Source organism: Gorilla gorilla, chromosome 11 (genome assembly GCF_029281585.2).
Source record: "Gorilla gorilla gorilla isolate KB3781 chromosome 11, NHGRI_mGorGor1-v2.1_pri, whole genome shotgun sequence".
NCBI classification, from domain to species: domain Eukaryota; kingdom Metazoa; phylum Chordata; class Mammalia; order Primates; family Hominidae; genus Gorilla; species Gorilla gorilla.
In genome coordinates, this window is record NC_073235.2 from 93,693,049 (window position 1) to 93,716,193 (window position 23,145).

The window sequence follows — 23,145 nt, forward strand, 5'->3', positions numbered from 1 at the left end:
AGGCTGACATTTCCAGGCATTCATGGTTTGTGCCTATGGGACACTGGTGGAAGGATTCCCAAAGTCGGACTGAAGGTTAGAATTACTGTGGTGATAATTTAGGAGACATTCTGTTGTAGTAGTCTGGCTGCAGACAGGGCTGGGAAGTGGCCCAGAGCTGCCTCTTTGACAAGCTGAGGGTCCGCCATTAAACCACCCCTTTGGCCATTTATTTTGAGATGAACCAAGTTTGAAAGCCTCTTAACCTTAGAAGGCTAATTAGGAGCTTGCTGTAGGGGAAAAAAATATCTCCTGCCCACTAAGTGGTAATGGAAAAGAGCTGTATAAGCTACTGCTGAGGGTTTGTCTTTTTCGTGGGGGATGTGGTCAAATTTTCAGGCCAGGCTGAAAAGCACTGGGACTTGTCCTCAGGAGCCATTATGATGTGAAGTTGAAATGGGATGGTGTCCAACTGTCAAGCTGTTTGTCATTAGAACTAACACACTGCCTGGCAAAACGTTGTGCTAGGGCAGCTAACAGAGGGAGACTTTTTGTTGTTGTTGTCTTAGCATTTTGGACTTTTCTCTTATGCTGTGAATTGTTTTATAAAATACAACACGATTGAATTCCTCTCAAGTACTCATTGTTCTATACATTAACAAAATGTAAAGCATCTGAACATTGCCGCTACTGGAGATGTGGACAGATAGCAGAATCCTAAGTGGCTGGTCTCTGGTCTCTGGCCTCTGGCCGTTCTGGTGGATGCCTGATTGTGCGATAAGGCTGGCAACAGGCTGTACCCCCTTCCCAGGATGAATCATCACTTTGTCAAGCCTGGAGTTAAAGACTAACTTTCCCTGATTGCTGCACAGTTATGCAAAGCAAGGAGGAACGTCTGACATCATGGGGAAGAAGAGGGAGTGAGGTGGGTGGGTGGTGTTTGGCTAAGAAGGGATCTTCAGCATGTAGCATCCATGTTTTTAGCATTTGTCCTCCTTTGGGTAAGATTGTCTTCTACCTCCCTTCTACTGTTTTCAATAGCTGAACATTTGGATTTTAATTAAATAGTCTAACAATAATAATAGCTATCATTTAGTATGTGTTCATTACATGCCAAGAATTTTACATACATTACTATATTCATCATCACAACAACTTGATAAAGTGGGTGTTATCTCCATTTTCCAGTGGAAACTGAGGCCTGGAGGAGTTAAGTAACTTGCCCCTTACACCGTGCAGATGCTCCTAGATTTACAATGGGGTTATGTCCTGATAAACCCATCATAAGTTGAAAATATTTTAAGTTGAAAATGCATTTAATACACTTAATCCACCGAACCTTACATGTGTCCAGAACAGTCACATTAGCCTACAGTTGGGCAAAGTCGTCTGGTAACACAGTCCACTGTAGAGTATTGGTTGTTCATCCTTGTGATGGTGTAGCTGACTAGGAGCTGCGGCTCGCTGCCACTGCCCAGCATTGTGATAGGGTATCGTACTACATGTGGCTAGCCCCAGAAAACATCACAATTCAAAATTCTAAGTACGATTTCCACTGAATGCCTATCATTTTTGCACCATTATAGAGTAACAAAATCCTAAGTTGAACCATTGTAAATTGAGGACCCTCTGTGCTTGTGTAGCTAACTACTAAGTGGTGGAAGTGCGATTGGGGATCCCAAAGTCCATACTCTTTAGGTATATACTGTATGGTATGATGTATTTTAATAATAACAACAGTTTGATTATCTAGTTGGTTAGCCCCTGGCAGATGTCAAATTACTTTCACGTCTATTATTGTAGTTGATTCTTCCAAAAACTACTGTGAGATAGGTTTGGAAGCCCAGGTTAGGACATTACAACTCTTAGAACTGTATTGCTAAAGAGCTGTATGTTATGACCTGTGTGAATAAGCTGTAAGTGAATGAAACTTTACTTTTAAAAAGTTAGGTTGCCAACATTTAAAAATAAGTTCTTTTTTCCAAACATTTAAAAGTGGTAGAACAGAGTAGATCTTATATTGCATTCAAGGCTTTTATGTTTATTGAAATCCATTTTAAGCCCTTTTTATCTTACAGCCTTTAATAGAACATTGCACTTTGCTTCTTAACTGAGACCCAATGCCAGAGTGTCTTTTTAAGAAGAGAAATAAGGAGGGAAGGAATGTGCTTATAAAGAGGAAGTGGGACATCAGAATTGGAAACACTCGCAGCAGCAGGCCATAGATTTTTCCCAGCACATGCTTTTTGTCCTGGCAGTAGCCTTTTACAGAAGACATTCTTCCTTAGGGAAGTGTCAAGGGTCTTTCTTTACAGTATCCTCTGAGATCATCAAATTTCTGAGCTCTGTGGGAACACTCATTCCACATGATTTTTGTGCTCATCCCTTCCCCACAGGGGAAGTGAACTAGTTTAGGCATCTGCATGAAAAGGGAATAGCAGTGGTATCTGTCCTTAGGGTGGCACTGAGAGTGGCACTGGGCAAGAGGTACCAGACTTTGACACCAAGTACAGGAGCAGAATGGAATTTAACACTTGGCATCATGGATTGTTTGTGGATTCCTCAGAATGCTCCTGGGCAAATGGAAAAGTCAATATTGGGTTTTTGTTGTTGTTGTTGTTTCTAAGATAAGAATTTGAAGACTGGAAGTTCTGCCTTGTTTATTTATTTCAAGCTAGGACACCATTTGGGGTCTTCAAGTTCTGTGGTATAGGTGAGAGTAACTTTAGTCTCCTCAGGCTATGAAATTCTCCTCCACTGGCTATTTTAGACTTTTGCCTCTGGAGGAGAGGCAGACACATGGTTTGCTAAACTCTAACAGGTGAGCACCTTCCAACTTACCATAAGCAGCATAGAGGAGGAAAAAGGATACTTCCCAGCATTACACTCTTACAGCCTTTGGTAGGTCTTTGCAGTTGTCAGCCTCTTCTTCATCAGTTCATATTTTATTAAGCACACAGGTCATGCAAGACAATGCATTAGACACATTTTAAAACGAAGAAAGGAAATCCATTGTGCTTTCAGGGACGTTGTAGCAGGGCAGGTGGATGCTTCCCAAGAGTGGATGTTGGTGAAATGAAGAAAATGGCTATGACAGCTGTAGTGACCAAGACCAGGGGAACACTTGCTTTTGAGACAAAAGCTGAGAACAAACAGAAGCAAGAGAGTGGAAGAAAACTGAACACAGGTGCCAGCTTCTCTGACTTAGGCTTTATTTCCTCCAATCTCCAATGATGTGAAAGGGTTCAGGTTCAGAACCCTGACTGAGGTCCAAAAAATGATATATAAACTACCGTTCTATGCGAGAAGGTTTGAATAGCAGTGTCTTCCCTGGTGCATGGCAGGTCCTTGGTACCTCCGCCAACTCTCTTCTCTACACACCTGCCAGCATCCCTTCCTCATCCTGTGTTCAATGTGGCTGTCAACTAAGGCTGTTAATAGACTTCAGACATATTTGCATTTTAAAAGGCTCTTATGGACAAGACATGCCAAATCTCCAAAGAATGAGTCATTCATATTGAGTTATATTATATTATTCATGCTACTGTTTATCAAGTATTGGGTGCTTGCTTTGTGCTAGGCCTCATGCTGGGTACTTTCTGTAGGTTGATTTCCTTCTCATCACTATCCCTTAGTAGGAGGTATTTATAGATGAGGGAATTGAGTCACTAGCCCAGAGATCAAGCCTCACAGACCCCTTTGCTTTCCAGAACAACGAAGTGCCACCAGGTAGAGTGTACTGTGAAGCTTTGAATGAGTACTGTGAAGCTTTGAGCAAAAACTTTGATTCTTTGGGTGAGTACTTTGATGCTTTGGTCACTTTTAGGGAGTTCTTTTTAAGGAGTTAGAGGGAGAGCCCACCTGTTGTCCCTCTCCTTCCTGGCTTGTTTCCTTTGCCACCTGAAGTCAGGATTCCTGTAGGTGTCCTTGGCTGGTCCAAAGCTAGGAGAATTGGTTGAACTGCTTCTCAGTTTATCCTTTTCTGGGTGTTTTGGCTTCCCAGTCCTGCGTCATTCTCCTTCCCCAGCTGAGGGAGACAAGATTCAGCCTGCTAGTGAGAGACTGAATAGCCAGTCCCTTTTCTTACCCACTTGCTGGCCATGCCTTTATCTTCAGGAATAGATTGTCATCTGGGAGTTTCAGGGCATTTGTCTGATCTCTGGTCTCCAGTCTGCCTGCGAGCAGCATGCCACAGGGCATCCAGTCCTGGAGCTCGCTCAGATCTTTGATGTGTGAGAATAAGCGGTGTGGATGCCATTGCAGAGCTGGGTTTCGGGAAGAGAGTTGGGGTGAAATTTGTACTCTTCCAAGATAGGCAGTTTTATAAATAGCAGAAAAGTAAAAATTGACATTCTTCTTTTGCTTATCAGATAAGCACCTGATAAGTTTCTGAAAATGCAAGGGGCCTGTCTTTCCTTGATAACTTAAGAGAGGCTTAAGAGGAAACCAAATCTCTGCCTTCCGGGGGCTTTCAGTCCAATTCTTCCTGGACTCAAGATGCTTTAAGATTGCACAGATGGCTTAAGTTTGCTGTGTTAAAATGAAAATGTAGTAATGTAGTTCAGAATTGTACATTACAGGTTTTTAAATTTGTTTAAAAAAAGAATGCAATATCTTTAAAGACTTTTTAGAAAATTGAATTGAAAGGACAGTGGAACAGATTATTAGTTATCGACATTATAATACGTTTACACGTCATTTGCCTACTTAATTTTCACTGGTTACATGAAAGCATTTTCACATTGCAACCACAACAAAAAGCTCCCCCAAAATACACTAAGAATCTTAATTGCAAGATTCCTGCTGGTCCCACTTACATTTTCCAGTGTACACCTTCTCTCTCCATCATTGCTGCTTTGCTTTACATTTTATATTAGATCCTGAATTGCTATTTGTGATGTTCAGATTGCAAATATACTAGCTTCCTAACTGATCATTTTTTCCCTTAAAAGTGCTTCAGAGTGATTGGTCACTGTTTTATTCATTTTAGACCCACAGTCTAAATGCTTTAAGGAAAAGCTTAATTGTCATAGACATTGGGCCTATGCCAATTTGCATGGCTTGTTGTTTTTGTGATCCTCATATAATCTGCTTCTAGTCATAATAGGTAGATCACAGTTTTGAGCTACGCCTGATATAGTGAGCCATCTATGAAAAAGTTCTCGCTTGCCTGAAATTTTCAAAGTATTGAGAGCTATTCATAAAAATATATGAACTGCCACGTTGGTCAGGTTCAGGGCTTATTTGCCATAGTATTCTGCAGGTATTCTGTGACATTCAGGAAGGAAAATAGAGTTAGACTCCTGATGTCAGCTTTGTAAAGGTTCATAGATGTCTCTTGAGTATCTGTAATTACATGATCTCTTAAAAACCTCTTATCCGTGTACTGAAATTCATCTTGAATTGTTTATTTTTATCCTGCATTCACACAATTCACACTTTAAAGATGGGACTTGATTATATTGGTATTTTTATTTCAAATTTTCAATTTTTGGAATGGCAGAATGTTGCTATTGAAAAGTGTCTTAAAGGTCACCACTGTAACCCCTTCATTGTGCTTGAGACCTGCTCAGCTCCTAAAGTTAACAGGGGACGGATCTGAGAAACTGACTCCAAGTTGTAACCTCTTGCTTAGTTTTCTTTCTAGGGAGATATCTGTCTCTCCAAACCTGTCGAAATCTAAATTTATTACCTCTTACCTAATACTTGGTCCCCTGTGGACTTCACTTCACTGTTTGTGCTAATAGCCTTTTCATCACCATCTTGACTTTGGATTCTAGAACATCACCTACTTCCCCATTTTCTGTGACCCTTACATTCCTCCTGTCAGTCACTATGTCTGATTTATTGTTCTCTCCTATCTTTTGCCCCCTGCAAATCCTCAAGCCCGCATTCTGGTTCAGACCTTTAAAAGGCTGAGTTACTATAGTGTTACCCAAAGTGAGTTGTTCCATAAAAAATAAGTTGGAAAAAAACAAAAAACAAAAAAATACCCCACCCATAAAGTTGGTAAATGTTCCTGTAAAAAGGGTTCCTTGGCCAGGTACATGTTAGAATAGCTGGTTAAGTTTCTTTGCAGAAAGACTTCTCATGGCCTTCATTTGTGACTGTGTACTGTGAATTCCCAAGAGAAAGATACAGTATTCACTTGTCCCAACTTATGTCACCATTGTACCATGTTTTGGGGGGATCATTTCGTAGATAACACAGCTATAGTCACTTCACTGTAGCTTTTTAGGTTCTGTCACTGCCTGGCTTCCTGTGGGAATGTGCATTCCATGTGAGCCGTACTTGGTTCACTCTCAACTGTGTCTTGTGCTTTTACCTTGTTGTTCTGGATCATTCCTTCCCCCCAGAAGCCCCTCTCCCCTATCACACTGGCACATCTTTCTGTGCCCAGCTTTGTGCCTGTCTTTTCCGTCAGTTTTCCCAGACTCAGGTTGCCCTTGTTCTTCTGAACTTACACTTAACTGTTTCACAACTTAAAAAAAAAAAAAAAGAAAATACTTGAAGCACAATGAAATGTTGAAAGTAACCTTACACATTCATATGGTTAAATTATTGGAATTCCCACAAAATTCCATTTTCCATATTTGCGTCAGTTGACACATCACATGCACATCACATTCTCCTCTGTTTCCCCCCCACAGGTTAGCTTGCACATATGTTCAACAAGCTTGTTGCTTGTGGGGCTTTTTTCTTTAATTTTGTGTTATTGAAATTGTGTTGCATTTAAATAGAAATTCAGGGAGAATTGACATCTTTATGGTTTAATGGCTTCCCATCCACAAACCTCATAAGCTTCTTTAATAGGTCTTTTATGTCCTTCAATGAAATTTTTATCATTTTATATGTAAAACTCTTTCATACCTTTTGTTAGATTTGTGCCAAGGTGCTTCATGGTTTCTGTGGTCATTTTGAATGAATGATTTAGTACATTTCTGGTTAGTGTTGCTGGTGTACAAGAAAGGGATTGATTTTGTATTTGTTTATAAATAGTTCTTGATTGATCAAGTTCACATCTAAACCTGTGTTTGCTATGGGAGCCTGCAGTTGGGTGGCTTTTCCAATACAGCATAAAATAACTTAGCCTTTATTGAAAATGTCATAATTCACTTTATTTTTATTTATTTATTTATTTTTTGAGACAGTTTCGCTCTTGCTGCCCAGGCTGGAGTGCAATGGCACAATCTTGGCTCACTGCAACCTCCACCTCCCAGGTTCAAGCAATTCTCCTGCCTCAGCCTCCTGAGTAGCTGGGATTACAGGCATGCACCACCACGCCTGGCTAATTTTGTATTTTTGGCAGAGATGGGGTTTCTCCATGTTGAGACTGGTCTCGAACTCCTGACCTCAGGTGATCCACCCACCTTGGCCTCCCAAAGTGCTGGGATTACAGGCGTGAGCCACCGCGCCCGGCCTCTTTATTTTTTTTTTTTAGAGACAGAGTCTGGCTCTGTTGCATAGGCTGGAATGCAATGGCATGATCGTAGCTCGGTGCAGCCTCATACTCCTGGACTCAAATGAGCCTGCCACCTCAGCTTCCCAGGTAACTAGGACTATTGGTGTGTGCCTCCATGCCCAACTAATTTTTAAATTTTTTGTAGAGATAATGTCTCATTGGTCCCAGGCTCCTGGCCTCAATCAGTTCTCCTGCCTTGGTTTCCCAAGTGCTGGGATTACAGGTGTAAGTCACCACACCTGACCTAATTTAAAAATTATATGCAGTACTTTTAGAAGTAAGGAAGGGGTGACTTTTAGTTATTTAATGTGTTCATTTATTAACTCATCAAATGTTTAGGTGCCTAGTATGTTTCAGGTACCGTACTAGGTACTGTGTTTTTGTTTTTGTTTTTGTTTTAGAGACAGGGTCTCTCTTTGTTGCTCAGGCCGGAGTACAGTGGTGTGAACATAGCTCACTGCAGGATCGAACTCCAGGGCACAAGTGATCCTCCTGTCTCCACCTCCCAAGCAGCTAGGACTACAGGCAGCATCTCCACACCCCACTAATTTTTTACATTTTTTTGTGGAGACGGGGTCTTTCTATGTTGCCCAGGCTGGTCTTGAACTCCTGGCCTCAAGTGATCCTCCCTCCTCATTCCCTTGAAGTGTTAGGATTACAGGTATGAGGCACTACACCCATCCTGTACTGAATCTTTAATGTTGAACAAAACAGATGTGGTTTCTGCTCTCATGAATGTGAAGGGGAAGAGACATTGTAGAAATGGACACGGATAAATATGTATTCGTGAATTAGCATCGATACTGTGAAGGAAAAGGACAGGGGGCTGTGAGAAACAGAAAGGCGGAGAGAGGGAAATTTAGATTGGGGTACAAGGAGAGCCTGACTTAGGAAATAAACATTCACACAGCTGCCTGAAGGATGAGTTGGTGTTAAAGAATGAGGAGGATGGAAGAACTTTCTAGGCAATAAAAAGAGGGTCAGAAGCCCCAAGGTGGGACTCTACTCTGAATGACACAAAGATGGGAATTTTAGTGACTGATGACTTAAATCAAGTTATTAATTCTTAGTAAATTATCATAATAGTGGTATTTAACAGTGTTTTACACACTATTATGACAAAGTGAAGGTATTTATTTTTGATCAGTATATCCTCATCCTGCCAAGTGAAGCTGGCTAGATTCAGAGAGCTGCCTCTGTGGTGAGGCTTGAATGGGGCCACTGCCCACACCCCTACCCCCTCTGCATTTTGAGTATTGCCACTGTTGCTGCCATTGGGTCCTGGCATCTGCTGGACACGAGCGTCCTGCTCAGCAATTTTCTCCTGAGCTCTGCACTAATAGACGGGGTCCTTTAAGGTCAGGTCAGGTCAGGTTGGAAGAAGACTGCTCTGCCCTTCCTGGGAGGGGTGGTGAGCAGGGCCTTCTATGTTTTTTCCAGTGTCTCAGCCTTCTCCACTCTCCCTCCTTCACCGTCTCTTAAACACACACTGAGGGCTCAGGCATGACAATGGGATGGGATCCAAGCTGAGTTACACACCTACCTAGAATCTGTGCTCTGTTTGGTCATTGAGGCATTGCTCTGGGGCAGGCATGACTGAGCTTAGTTGAGATGAGTCCTCTGTATAGTGAAAAGCTATGTGGTGCAGTGGTTATGGGCTGGGCTCTGGAGACAATACTGGTTTTTGAAACTTGACTCTTCTCCTTAGTAGCCCCTGGACCCTGGGCTTGTAGCTTAAACGGTCTGCCTCCATTTTCTCATCTGCGCAGTGTGGGTAATTTTGCAGAGCTGCCTTCTTTGGGTTATAGTAAGGATTAAATGAATCAACACATGTGCAGCCCCTAGAACAGTGTCAGGCACAGAGCAAGCACTCGGTGTAGATGTTAGTTACTACTATTCAGCCTTTCCTGCAATGCTTTCCTGGGGTTCCTCCTCCCCCACACCAGATATTTAAATCTGTTTGAATCCTAGCAGTGCACATAATTTAGGATTTCATACGAGGGACTCCTTTGGAAAATATGGGGAGAAAGATGGCAAAAAAAGAAACCAAAATGTTAAGTGATTGTGTTACGATAATAGATTGGGGTGACTTTTACTTTTAACTCTCTATTTTCTAAATCTTCTATAACCTGGTTATGTTACCTCTGTACTAATAATATAATAAAATTATTTGAAGAAAGAAAAGTCAGGCTGGCAGTCTCCAATTGGTTTGCTAAAAAGGGACAGGAGAGAGTGAGAAGCCAGGGGTGGGCCTGCTCTAGTGGCATTCACAGGTGAAGTACCTTCCCATTTGTGCTTATAGTTGCAGAAACTAGGTAACGATGTTGAATAGTCTTTAGCAGAAGTATCACCAAAAGTTAGAAGATGGGGCTATTCCTTGTGAATCCCCCTTTTCTGTGAATTTTTTTTTTAATCTGTCATTATTTTCCCTTTTTGTTTCTTCTGTGGTCCCTTAGTGGTCCTCTTGCCATATGTCTCTCATTCAGTCCCCTCTTCCTCCCCCTTCCCCTTGAAAGTCTCTCCTTTTAATCCATCTTCTTTACCTGCTGTCATGCAGAAATTATGCACCCATTTATTCAATTCAAAATAAAGCATCAGTTTTATTTTTATTGTCAAAATAGGTAAATATAACTTTTCACTCTCAGAAATCTAAATGAAGTTGCCCTTTACTTACTTACACCTAAATTAATTGATTAGTTAATTTATTTGCTGACAAATTAATGAACTCTGGGGGTCTGTGACCTCCTAAAAGCACCAGGAATCTTGGAAGATTGGGTGGCTGCAAGGAAGGGAAGATTGAGGGGATGTTGAAGTTAAATTTCTCCTCTTTGCCTGTTTTCCATAGGGTTATCTGTGTTGCTGCCATTTTGGTATATGTCAGAATTTTTGAACTTTTCCAACAGAATTCTGGAAAATTACCAAAATACATTTTTGCAAAGAAACCATGCCAAATCTGACAAATTTCTTCAAAAGCCCATTGATTTTAATCACTGAAAAGTTCAGCGAACTTTCCAGCTTTTCTTTCATGCTGCTCTTTTTATGTAATTGTGGGTGGAGAAATGGACTTTCCTGCAAAGTGTGTTTATCTACAGGAATTTATTCTTGGCAGTGGCATTTTATAAGTATCTTAAAAATAATGCTGACATAGATTTGAAAGGAGGTAGTGGGTTACAGTAATGTTACCTGCTATCAGCTGAAGAGCTGTTTACATGAGGAATATTGCTAATTTAATGATGCTACACAATTGAGTGTAAAATCTAGTGGAGGACATTTAAATAAACGGAAGTAAGGTGATGCCTTTCTGTACCTTATTCCACAATTTAGGTATTTTATCTTCAATGACAAATGCCTAATTTGAACATATCATAAATATTTATGATAGTTCTTTTTCTGCTTTAAGGAAGTCTGGGACAATTACAGTAAAATCTAGTTTTATAAAATGTGTATACCTAGACTTAGCATTGGTTTTTTCAAAAGAAGACATCATAGGAATTTTTTAAATTAGAACCAATATATGTATCGCTTAATGATGGGTATACATTCTGTGAAGTGTGTCATCGGGCAATTTTGTCATTGCGCAAACACCACAAAGTGGACTTAACACAAACTTAGATGGGACAGACAACCGTATACAGGTACAGCCAACACAAGTATAGCCAATTACTCCTAGTCTACAAACCTGTACAGTGTGTTACCGTACTGAATATTGTAGGCAATTATAACACAGTAGTATTTGTGTATCTAAACAAAGAGAAGGAATAGTAAAGATATGGTATAAAAGATAAAAAATGTTACACCTCTCTAGGGCACTTATGAATAGAGCTTGCAAGACCAGAAGTTGCTCTGGGGGAGTCAGTGAGTGATGGGTGAATGTGAGGGCCTAGGACGTTACTGTACACTGCTGTAGACTTTATAAACACTGTACACTTAGGCTACCCTAAATTTATAAAAACACAAAGTAATTGCATCATGACGTCACTAGTCGATAGGAATTTTTCAACTGCATTTTAAACTTATGGGACCTCCATTATATGTGTGGTCTGTTGTTGACGGAAACGGATGTGGTGTGTGACTATATCCCCTTTTTGAGTAGGGCAGCGGTTATAGCTGCTTATTTTATTTTGTCACAGAGCTACATGATGTTGGCATGACCTTGTATCTCCACTTCATACACACTAATACTGTGGAGGAGGATCAAGTCGTTGGGTTTAGCCTAGGCATGCCAAGGGTATGGCATGAGCATGGAACACATAATGCTAGAACTGCCAGCCCAGTCTTAATACTTAGCACTTGTTGCCAGTTTAAAAAACAATACAAAGGTATAGGTAAAATGTTAAAGGAAACTTGTACTAATTTATGTCCTTTGAAGTGACCTTTTTGTGTCTCATGGACTCTGGGCTGTAATACCTGACTATCTTCTGCAACTCGGATGGAGAAAATGCCCCTTCCTTACCTGGCAGGCAGTGAGCCAGGTTGGACATTAGATACATAGTCGACTTCACCTACTCTGTGATTTAGCTTCCAGCTTTACAGTTTGCTGTCTTGGCAGCAGCTTGTGCATGGTGAACTTTTCTGACTAGAACAGTTAATAACCCCCACAGATGTTGGGAGCCCAGTTTTGCAGCTGTTGATATGTCCAGTTGGATTTCTTGAAAGAATTAATCAATTTTGAAGATCTCATGCCGTGGGCTGCAAGCATAATAGGATTTAGGGGGAAACTTTATTTTATGGGAGTTTGAGTTGGTATTGCAACAGATGTAGCAGGAGGTTGAACAGCAGCTGAAGGGATGCAGGAAAATGGAGTTTAAAAAGACGTTTGTGAGCCTACCACTCTAAAAGTGTCAACTGTGGTCATTTCTGAATATTCTTTTCCAGGCTTTTTATGTGAATGTTTTAAAATGTGATCATAATCATAGAGTACATACATTTTCTATATTGCTACATAGTATTTGAAATAAATTTTATAGTTGTGTATTATTCCATTGAGTACCATCATTTTCTGCAACATCCCTTTATTTTTGGGCATTTGTATTCCTTCTGCCACTTTGCTGTTGTGAATAATACTGTGATGAGCCTTTTTGTACCTGTAACCTTTTCTATATTTTGAATGATTTTCTGACAGTAGATATTGAGAACGAGGTGATTGGGTCAAAGATTGCTGTGAACTCTTTGATGTAATCAGGTAATGGATGGAGTGACTTGGTTGGTGGGGCAGAAAGAGTTGGAGTCTGGGATAACTCCCTAGTTTCTGGCTTGTGTGATGTTGGGAATGGTTTGCATAGACAGGGCCACAAGTGAGGGGTTCATTTTGGGTTGTGGGGCATTCAGGCAGTGAGGGAGCTTCAGGGACTGTTGAAATGCAAGGTCCGGAGCTTAGGGAAAAGCCAGGGCCTGGGGTTCAGATGAGGGGATCATGGGCAGCTACGTGTGGTGGAAGCTGTGGATAATGTTAGGATTGCTTAGAGGGTAGAGTGAGAAGAGGAAGGCGGAGGATAGAACTCTGGGAACATCATTCTGTCACAAGTAGAGAATGGAGAAGCACTAAGGAAAATAAGGAGTGTCCGGAGGTGGGATGTGGACAGCCAGGGTTTCCTTTCTTTTCAAGAGCTTACTTTGGTTAAAATAAGACTGAGTGGGTAGCTATCCCTGTAGAGCCTGGGGGCAGATTTATTTTGGAGGGTATAATATTACTTTTTTCCCAGATAGGCTTTTTTTTTTTTTTTTTTTTGAATTAAAGCTATATAGAAGTTAAGGTTATTCTATTTGGTGCTGAGTGGGGAGCCTTATATGCATGGTACTGGGGTCAGGATTGACTTGTATGTATGTGTTATTTAAACTGTTTTGGTTGTTTTGGGCTTCTGGTGTGTATATGTTTACATAATATTGGTTGTTTTGGGGTTTCTGGTGTATATGTCTTTACACAGTGTTTTAGTAGTCTATTGAAATATATCAATATCATTTTTACACAAAAGAACATTTTTATTGAAGAGAGTGAATGTCAGATTTCTAGAAGTATGTCAATCATGAATGGATTTACCATTTAGCTACTTACAATAGAAGCAGCCAGATTTTTCTGGGAGCCTTTGCTTTTTTCAAGAGAGCGATATTCCTTTTCAGAGAAACATTTGTCTGTGTTGACAATTTTAAAGAAGTATGTAATTTTAAATTATGAAACTCAAATTTAGTTTTTAATAGTAATTTCTGTGTTTATTCTTTCTATCTTTAAGAGCCAAGTTATAAATGACATGTGACCTTGTACTCTTGACTCTATGTCTGGTTGCGGATTTGAAGTGTTATTTTTGTGCTTTCCTAAATGACTTAAGCACTTATGACTATACATTTGGATCAGAATAAATATGGTAGTTAGATATACTTTTGAAAAGCCAACCAGATTTTTAACCTGGTAATACGATAGTACTATTCATTCTTATGATTGTCCAGACTCACAGCTTTAGAAAACAGTATAAGCTTTTATTGACTTCCAGACTTGCTGGATTTGTTGGTGTTCTCTTTTTCTCTGTAAAGTGGATCAGCCGATGCCATAGATACACTAATGCTCCAAGCTAGAGGGCTACCCTGTAGTGTGCTCTTGAGTTTCTTTTCCCACCAGTTGAGATGAATGCTTCTCCAGACCTGACTGTGTTAATTCCCAGACCTGCGTGTGCCCGGTGTACTTATTATAGTTTAATATAATGATTTTAAACATGTGTGCCAAAAGAATTGTTGTTTCTATGAAAATTCATTTGAATGCTTTGGAAATCACCTGATAAGAATGAATTTCCATAAATGACTGCAGCTAATTTAGGAGTGGCTGAGATAAGTAAAAACTTTGGGGGATCATAAAATAAAAGTATTCTCACTGATATTATCAGTCATTCATGATTGGTGGGTTAAGTTGTGATTATGTAAAACTCGATAATCGTACTGGCTCAAAGCAGTAACCCATGTTCACACTGTGTGTCCATTGTGGATCAGATGGGGACTCTGCTCCATTTGTCCTTAACCTTACTCCAGAACACAGTCTGATGGGGCAGTACCTTCTGGAACGTTGCTGGTCCCTGTGGCAGAGGGGACGCCTGCTGCAAAGGTCTTATTGGCTATATGCCTGAATTCAGCAAGGCGGGACGTAGAGAGGGGTATGGGGCATTTGTAAAGGGTAATGAGGTCTACCACACTTCACTTTCCAGGGCTCTTTAGAGCCTCACCGTTCTTTAAATAAATTGGACTTGGAGGATGATGCCTTGGGATGGTTTATAAAAGAAAGACCATTGAGTACAACAGTGGACATATACTCAAAGAAAAGGCTCCAGCACTATAACAAAAGATTGACAATAAATGTATATTTGTAGAGCTTCATTTAAAATGACTTGTTTAGGTATGTATCATTTTTTATGACTTCCAAATTTAACTGACTTAAAAAAAAATAAGCCAAATTGTCAATCCTTATGCATTTGGATAAGAGAACCTCTGCTTTAGTCTTAAACCCTCCTGTCTCTTTTGCACCTCTGTCAAATTAGTTTCTCACCTTTTATGATAGACTCATCTGTGATTTCCCTTGGCACATCTCCTTTTCATTTCCATTAGCATTATCCTAATTCTTGTTCCTCAACTACTAGATTGGGGACCCAGATGAATTCCTTGATATACTGTCTTGTATAGGGCCTGTATGCAGTGAGAAAAAGGCACTCTTTGGGGCAGACACAATCCCACAGGAGCTCAACTTTATTTTAGTCACCTTATTCTGCCGCCCCCCTCCCTCCCCGGCTGGCCCACTTTTATGCAGTACACAAACTGAACAACTGCACAGAGCAGTCCTTCTCCCTGCATTTAGTCGCTTTGCCAACAAATTCAGACTGCCTATCCTCTGCTTAAGCCTCCTTTAAATTTGTTGTCTCTATTGTGCTCAAAATCATTTTGGTGGCTCCCTGTCATCTGTATGTAGTGGCTGACCTCAGTTTTATCTTCCATGGGACCATCACCAGTGACTCTGAGCCTTAGTTGTTGCCATCTTGATGTGTGACATAAGTAATGACTGTAGCACAGATGCACTGGTTAGGCTGTGTAATGCTTCTCTCTCCCCGCCCACCCATTCCCACCACTCTAACAACTGTGAGCTCCTTAGGTCTGACTCCTAGTCTGGCCTTGGCTTACCTTTTATCCCAGCTTCATTGTTCATCAGGCTCCTATACCGGCCGTCCTCTGCTACCATTCTGCCAGGTCACTGTCTTCTGAATGTGTTTTTTATTCTTGCTTTAAACTTCTTTTCTGCTTAATCACATCCAACTCACCTTTCATGGTCGAGTTTCACCTCTTCAGCTATCCTTCTGTGATTCTCCTGCTGTATGATAGTAGCTCTACCTCTAAACAGAAATGTTCATCTCTATATTCCTCCTTTTGAGGCGAATCGCCTGCCCTATATGAACATATTATATTGGTTATCTTACTTTTAAGTATTCTTTCCTCAGTTAGATTGCACATGCATGAGAAGCAGTAGATGTGTCTCTCATTCTTTCTTCTTTCATTGCCTGCTAAGTGCTGTTTGTATACCAGGAGCATGGGTCAGAGTGGGAGGTTGTCAACAGAAGAGTCCAGCATGTATCCATGATGGACTCTCGATCAATTTTATATGATTAACTCATATAAAACAGCCCTGTATGGAAGCTGAGGCTGCCTCTTCCTAGCCACAGGATATTGACCTACTTTCCCCTTCTTATCTGCTTGCAAAATATTTGTTGTACTTAGTGTGTTCTCCCTGTCACAACGAATGTTTGTCTCTCTCTTTCATATGAACTGAAGGCTAAAGTGCTAGTTAAATCAGTGGAAAAAACAATGGAGAAGAAAAGTTGGTAAGCAGTTTTAATTTCTAAACCAGAGGGGCCTTATAATTTTGTAATTTAAAAAGAACTCTAGTTTTTCTACGCACCTATTGAGAGACAGACGTAAGGGTAGAAATGTAAATTTTAAGTTTTGATGATTTATAATATAATAATGTATTTTGAAAGCCCCTTTTTTGATAAACTACTTGTAGAAGGAAGTTAACTTTTCTTAATCGGGTTTCTACAAGGTAGTTCACTATTGTGTGTTTTATTTCTTACCAAAACTTTCCTTGGGAAAATTTGTTTTATTGCTCCCTACGTGGTCAAGGTAATTAACTTTAAAAATGGATTTTCCTATAGCTTTACAGGTTATTAACATGTGCTGTATTCAAGGAGAAAAAACTGTGTGTGGGGGTGTTGTCAGTATGTCTCCTTATATAAATATATGAAGTAACTGCTGTATCCTGTAGAATATTTGGAAATTAGCAGAACTATTATTCAAATTTAGTTAACATTTATAAATGTGAATTTTATAAACAAAAATTTCAGTAAACATTTTATTTGTGACTTAAAAATGATTAGTTATGGCATGTCTTATAGGTTGATTTGTTTGTAGTGTCTTTTGTTCTTCATAAATACTTCAGAATGTATTTAAGGATATGTAAGAATTACGGTGCCTTTGATTTTAAAAGGAATGCTTCCAACATTAGAAAAACCAGAAATTGACCTAGAAAATGTTTCCAAATTCTAATATGATTGTTGATTTTAATCAGTGTAGGTGAAATAACCCACTGCAGCAGTTTAGCTATTTTCTTTAAAAATTATTTCTCAATTTACATTATCAGTGTCTTTTTTGGAACATCTTAGCTATTTTTGTTTGATCAATTCTCAACTAATAAACATTCATGAAATCCTAATGTAAATGTATAAATATCTCTGCCTTTGTTTACATAGTTTATTGGACTTTATTTTAGTGGATTACTGCTTGAGGAAGCTTCTGAATTTTTATTATTCTAAAAAACTTTTTTAAACCTTGAGTATGAAGGCATTACCAAAGCTTCACTGTTGAGTGATGCGTATTTTTTCCCCTCCTTTACATGTAGATTACTTAATTTGTAATCTTTAGACTTTTTTTTTTTTGCTTTCCTAACTAGGTGAATTTTTAAAAGTAGCCAGTTCCATTTTGTAGCTAACCATGTATTGTAAACACACAGAAAACATGCTCAAATGTGCCTTGATGGCTTAACTTACCTGGTTATTCTGTGCATCTTTCTGTGCTGAGTATGGTTGCACTCTTAATATATTTTATTTTGGTTATGAGATCAGAATAAAGAGAGCTGCTTTCCTTTGCCTCTGAGTAATGTCACTGAGAGAGATTCTTGTGGTCTGGCATTTGCTGGCTTTTTGGTTTTTAACATTCTCTATAACCAGATCTAGGATGCATGCTCATCCCAGAATGAGCGAACTCAGTCTTTCCAGAGTTGAGCCTTGTTTTTTTTTTGTTGAATCAACAGCATTGGAAGCTGGGACAAGATCCTAGGAGATGATGTGTTATATGCTTTGTGAGGAAACTGAGGCTTGAAGGTGGCAGTGTGCCCAGTGTCTCACTGTGAGCTAGCTGCAGAGCTGGGCCTGCAACTTGGATCTTGTGGATGTTTTTTCCAGAACCACTGCAGTAGTCGTTGTAACCTATGATCTGCTGCAGAATGCCAAAGCTGTTGTTTTCTGGAGGGATAATTTGCTTCCTTAGCCTACAAACAAGAATAGTGCACTAAATTCAGTACATTTCTCTCCATTGTCACTAAAAGAGCCTGAACAATGGGAAGGCCCCTGTTTTTTTTTTTTTTTTTTTTTTTAAAGAAGGCCATTCTGCCGTAGTGTATCCCAGGCTGTTTTACGTGAGTGTCTTTGTTCAGAACCAATCTGGAGTGGCCTCCACAACTAATGGGTAGAGGAAACCCTATGTGAGTGCCTACCAGGTGCAAATCACTGTATTTTTAATTATAGTGAAGGTGTACCTTCAGTGATTGCATGATCCGATCAGGCATAAAGAGAACAGAGGAATGAATCTACAAGTGGTGTAAGACTTTGTTGAGGATCTTAGCACATGGAATGAGATTGAGACCCTCTGATTAATAAGCTGATTCATTTGGAAGGGAAGTTGGTTTTCCTCTGGTGGCTATATTCAATTCAGTAATCACCAGTCTTTCTTGGCGTCTGTGCACCCACCAGGAACAAATCAGAGTCGGGTGTGCCAGTTATATTTGAACAGTTTTACATTCACCTAGGGGTTCCAGGGTCTCAGGTTTGCCAATCTAAACACATTGACTTCTTGGAATTTTTAAAATCTGCCTCGAAGGAACGCATTGAAAAGTCCGTGCGTTATAATTAGCACGTTCCCCTGTACAGCTGAGTTTGTGTTTCTGGATGTAACGGCGGTTTATAGTTTTTGGCTACCTTGTCCCTCAGGAATTTGTAGCCTTTTTTCAGACGTTAGCTCATTAATTCTCCAGTCATTGTGAGCTGTATAGCATGACGACCGGTTCCCCTACAGCTGGGCTGCATGCTGCCCATTCTGGACCTTCTAGGGTTGTGGCAGGTGGGGGGTCCATGTTGAGGGGGTAGGGAGGGAGGCAGGGCATGACTTTCAGACCCAGCCTTGGAGTGGGGTGTGTGCTCTCTGAAGTTGACCTGCCCTTTGGCAGCCATTCCTGCCATGACTCTGCAGAGCGTCCTCTGGGAAATGACTGTAGGGACAGTAATGTTGGCTGCATTTCCTCCTTGGGGTGTTAAACCTCATGTAAGATCAACTGCAAATGAGGTAACTCACAAGGTTAGTTACCTGGACACACCTCCTAGGAGACAGGACAGAAGAGTAGGTAAGCTCTTCAGGGTGAGAAGAAGAAAGGGGCATTGGAGAGGGAGAAATTCATCTAATGAGTTTGCTCTCTCAGTCAGGCTACATAACAGCCCTGTGGAATAGATATTGCCATCCCTGAGTTTTTAGATTAGAAATTTGAATTCCAGAGATGAATTCTTTTGGATTCCAGCCTGGGTCTGTGGCTCCACAGCCTGTGCCGTACCACATTGGGGTGGATCGAAAGGATCCTTTGTGGTAAACTATTGCTGCAAGCCTTCCGTAATATAGAAGCAAAAACTCTCTTTGAAAAACGGTGCAGTGTTGTGAAGAGCTTGGTGATTTAGGAATTAGACTGAAGGGTATATGTAATAGAATAGGTGTGAAAGACCATTTTCAGACCCGTCAGAAAAGCTTCATCCTCGCCCTGGCTCTTCTAGAAACCAGCTGGCTCCACCGCCTTCTTTTTTAAAAGAAGGTTTTGCCTGGGATTCTAAGGTCTCTCTCCTTGCTCTTTAATTATAAACAAAGGCACTTAGAAATTTTGCCCTTACGTCACAAGTGAGAGTTGGTAACTGGTAATCCAAAACCTTCCATGTTGTTATAGCAGCCGCTGTTATTTTTGACTCAGAATTTCTTCTAATTAGTCTAGATGGTATATTTTGTCATTCTCACTTTACACAGTTGGGAAAAAAACTTTTTTCCCTCTCGTCAGTTTGCAAATTGTAAGGTTCTAGATGCTGTCTTTCGGTCCTTAATCACTGGCCTGTGCCTGGGATTGAGGGTGGTTGATTAAGGGTATCTCCTTGTTGATGACTTTTATTGATGTAAGGCCAGCTTTTCTATACTCAGACAGAAACAGACCTTAATCTTGGTGGTGCCTGTCCCTCTCTGCCTATGCAGAGACAAAACCTAGGGTGTTAACCCTTAGATAACCAGAATGTTGAATTAATAGCCCCTCCCACTCACAGCTTTTTAAGGTTGGAGTCAGGTATGGCAAATGGGCTTCCATTTGCTTTTATCCACTTGTTTGTTTTCACTTCCTGTTTAAATCTGTTGGATTTCTTCATTGCCTGGTAATTTCATGTCCTTTGTATTAGCCAGAATTTGAACACAAGTCAACAACATACTATATGGAAATTGCCCAGTAGTTGTGCCTATTTCTTCCATAATCCAAGATTTCAACAAAAGCCCTCCTATTAGCATTCCATTAGACATTTTCAGCAGTAAGCTTTAGAGAAAATGGGGTGAGGGGTTTCTCAATATATAGTTGGCTTTCACAGTGAAATTAAGGATTGGAAAATGAGAGAATTATAATTGGTGAGGTAAATGCCATGAATAGACACACCTTATATAAATATCTTTAAGCAAGTGTGTAGGTAGGAATGAAAATCAGCCATCACCTAAGTCTTTCCACAAATGCATGTCGGGGCACTCACTTTCTCCAATGCTTTAGGGAGCCCTGCAGGGCACCCCGTGTGGTTCTGTGTGGCCCACCAGCCCCATCACCTTTGAGAATAATGCTGCTTGAGTATATTGTCCTATAGAATCCAGTTTTCACCCAGTTTGCGTTTTTGGTTGGTAAATACTAAGGAAGTGTCTTGTCCTTTGGTTTCTAACTTTAATCCTTCATTAGGACATTCCTGGTGTGTCATCAAGGCTCTCTGATGGTCCTTTGCCAGTTATGACCTGGAGTGGAAGGGTAGCGATGATGGAAACCATCCTGGACAGAAGAATGGGTTGTGCCTGTCTAATGTGCATTTATTTATTCATTCTACACACCAGAGCCCTGTGTGTCAGCCACGCTGCTAGGCATGGGGCTTTTGCACATTGAGAACTTAAACCTCCCTTCTCCAGGGGAAGAGCAGACAAACAAACTCACAATTGTGAGGGAAGGGAAGTATTTTGGCATATTGGTCTGATCGAGCTGCTGTAACAAGATACCATGGACTGGGTGGCTTAAAGAACAGACATTTATTTCTCACAGTTCTGGAGGCTGCGGAGTGGGAGATCAAGTTGTTGGTAGATTCAGTTTCTGGTGAGGGTCCTCTTCCTGGCTTGCAGATGGCTGCCTTTTTGATGTGTCTTCACACTACAGAGAAAGAGCGAACCCTGGTTTCTTTTCTTCTTATAAGAACACCAATCTCTTCATGGGGGCCTCACCCTCCTGACTGCATCTAAACCAAATTACTTTCCAAAGGACCCACCTCCAAATATCATCATACTGGGGGCTAGGGCTTCAACATAATGGATTTTGGGAGGACGCAAGCATTCAGTCCATAAGATTTGGCTTGCTCACAGCATGTCTCCTATGAGGAATGGTTATTGACACTGGTTTAAGTTGGGGGGTATTTATGTCTGACAAGAGGCTCAGCGGAACCTCTCGAGGGCCTACAGCTAGAACCACTCTGGGCAGCAAAGGCAGCTGTTCTGTCTGCCCGCCATGGTCTGTCACCATGCTTCATTCTTCTCTTCAGACAGGCTTCGTCTGGAGGAGTCTGGGAAGGTTCCCCCGCATGATATGCTGTTCCCTGGATCTCTATGAGCTCCCTGTTCTGCTGCCCACAGCCACCTGACTGTGGTGTCTGTGTCCTGCTGGCAGATCTTTGGAAGCTTTGTTTGGGCTGGTGTATACCCACCACTCAGTTAGCTGTGGTCTGGTTGAAGGTGCTGTGGCAGGCCTTGGCATCTTTGTGTGTGTGTAAGTGGGGACTGTGCAGGGGAGAGATTGGACTAAGGAGAAAGGCTGTGGAATCATGTGTTCTCTGCTAAGGAATTTCTTTTTTAATTTGGTAAAATATGCATAACATAAAATCTACCATTTTAACCTTTTTTAAGTGTACAGTTTAGTCACATTAAGTGCATTCACACTGTTGTGCCGCCATCACCACTATCTCTAGAGATTTTTCATTATCCCAAACTAAAACTGTAGCCGTTAAATAGCACCTCCTCATTACTCTCTCCTCCCAGCCCCTGGTAACCACCATTCTTCTTTGTCTCTATGAATTTGACTTTTCTGTGTACCTTATATAAGTGGGATCATATATTTGTACTCTTGGGACTGGCTTATTTCACATAACTTAGTGCCCTCAAGGTTCATTGATGTTGTAGCATGTATCAGGATTTCCTTCCTTTTTAAGGCTGAGTAATGTTCCATTTTGTGTATGTACCATATTTTGTTTATCCATTCATCCATTGATGGACACTTGGGTTACTTATACCCTTTGGCTGTTGTGAATGATGCTGCTATGAACATGGGTGTACCAACATCTGTTTGAGTGCCTTCTTTCACTTCTTTTAGGTATATACCCAAAGGTGGAATTTCTCGGTCACGTAGGGAGTCTATGTTTAATTTGTTGGAGGCTTTGCTAAAGAATCGTAATGCTGGCTGAAAGGCACTGGAGAGTTATTGAAGGGTTTGAAGCAGGGTATGCCTAATCAGATTGTGATTTGAAAAAGTAACTTGGGTGGTGTGGGATGGGGAAAAGGAAAGGGCTGGCAAGGCTGTGGTGGCAAGACAAGGCAGAGAGACCCCTTAGAAGGCTCTTGAGGGGAAGGGATAGAAGTGAGCTTAATCAAGGTGATGCAGTCAGTGAAACAGATTGGATATGGGGGGAGGAAGGAAGAGACAGGGAGAAGCCAAGGATGAGAACCTGGATGGATCAATTGTTATTTTGTGGAATTTAGAGTGAGTAAGATTTTTCTTGTTTTGTTTTTTAAATTTTGGTGTGGGATAATTGATACAAATTTTGGAAATGTGTTGAGCTGTTAGACACAGCCAAGTGGTAGAGATGATTGGTAGGCAGGCTATCGATAATATGGGTTGCTAATTTGTGGTAAAGGAGAAGGTAAGAATAAAGGAGCAGATGGCCATGCAATTTGGCTGAATTTAAAAGTGGTGGGGGCATTATGGATGCAGCGCCACATTCAGCTCCTGAGGAATGATGTCACATTCCTACCTTGAGACAACATATCAAAATTTACAAAACAAGGAAAGGTGGCCAATTCATTGGTTGTAAAAAGGAGCTTTC

The 23,145-nt window shown here is 40.7% G+C and overlaps 2 protein-coding genes across 10 annotated transcripts in view; one reads left to right on the plus strand and one right to left on the minus strand.

Moving 5' to 3' along the window:
* LOC134756693 (uncharacterized) overlaps nucleotides 1-23,145 on the minus strand; it is a 103,045-nt gene that overhangs the window by 79,169 nt on the left and 731 nt on the right. Inside the window, exons 2-5 of the mRNA XM_063695376.1 lie at nucleotides 22,336-22,512; nucleotides 17,866-18,008; nucleotides 6,305-6,460; nucleotides 1,353-1,487 (exon numbers count right to left, since the gene is read on the minus strand). Of these exons, the coding sequence (XP_063551446.1) occupies nucleotides 1,353-1,487; nucleotides 6,305-6,460; nucleotides 17,866-18,008; nucleotides 22,336-22,512 (611 nt within the window). The remainder of the gene's footprint in view (nucleotides 1-1,352; nucleotides 1,488-6,304; nucleotides 6,461-17,865; nucleotides 18,009-22,335; nucleotides 22,513-23,145) is intronic.
* The window catches only part of MYO1B (myosin IB), a 179,656-nt gene that overhangs the window by 1,837 nt on the left and 154,674 nt on the right, over nucleotides 1-23,145 (plus strand). For 3 of the 9 annotated variants that reach the window (XM_055379286.2, XM_055379290.2, XM_055379282.2), the window contains exon 2: nucleotides 3,690-3,774. The exons of 3 other annotated variants lie outside the window; for them this stretch is intronic. The gene's annotated coding sequence lies outside the window, so the exon portion shown is untranslated. Of the gene's footprint in view, nucleotides 1-3,689; nucleotides 3,775-16,186; nucleotides 16,288-23,145 lie in introns of those variants that run through there. 3 more of the 9 variants (XM_055379287.2, XM_055379292.2, XM_019022520.4) reach the window with 3 other exon arrangements.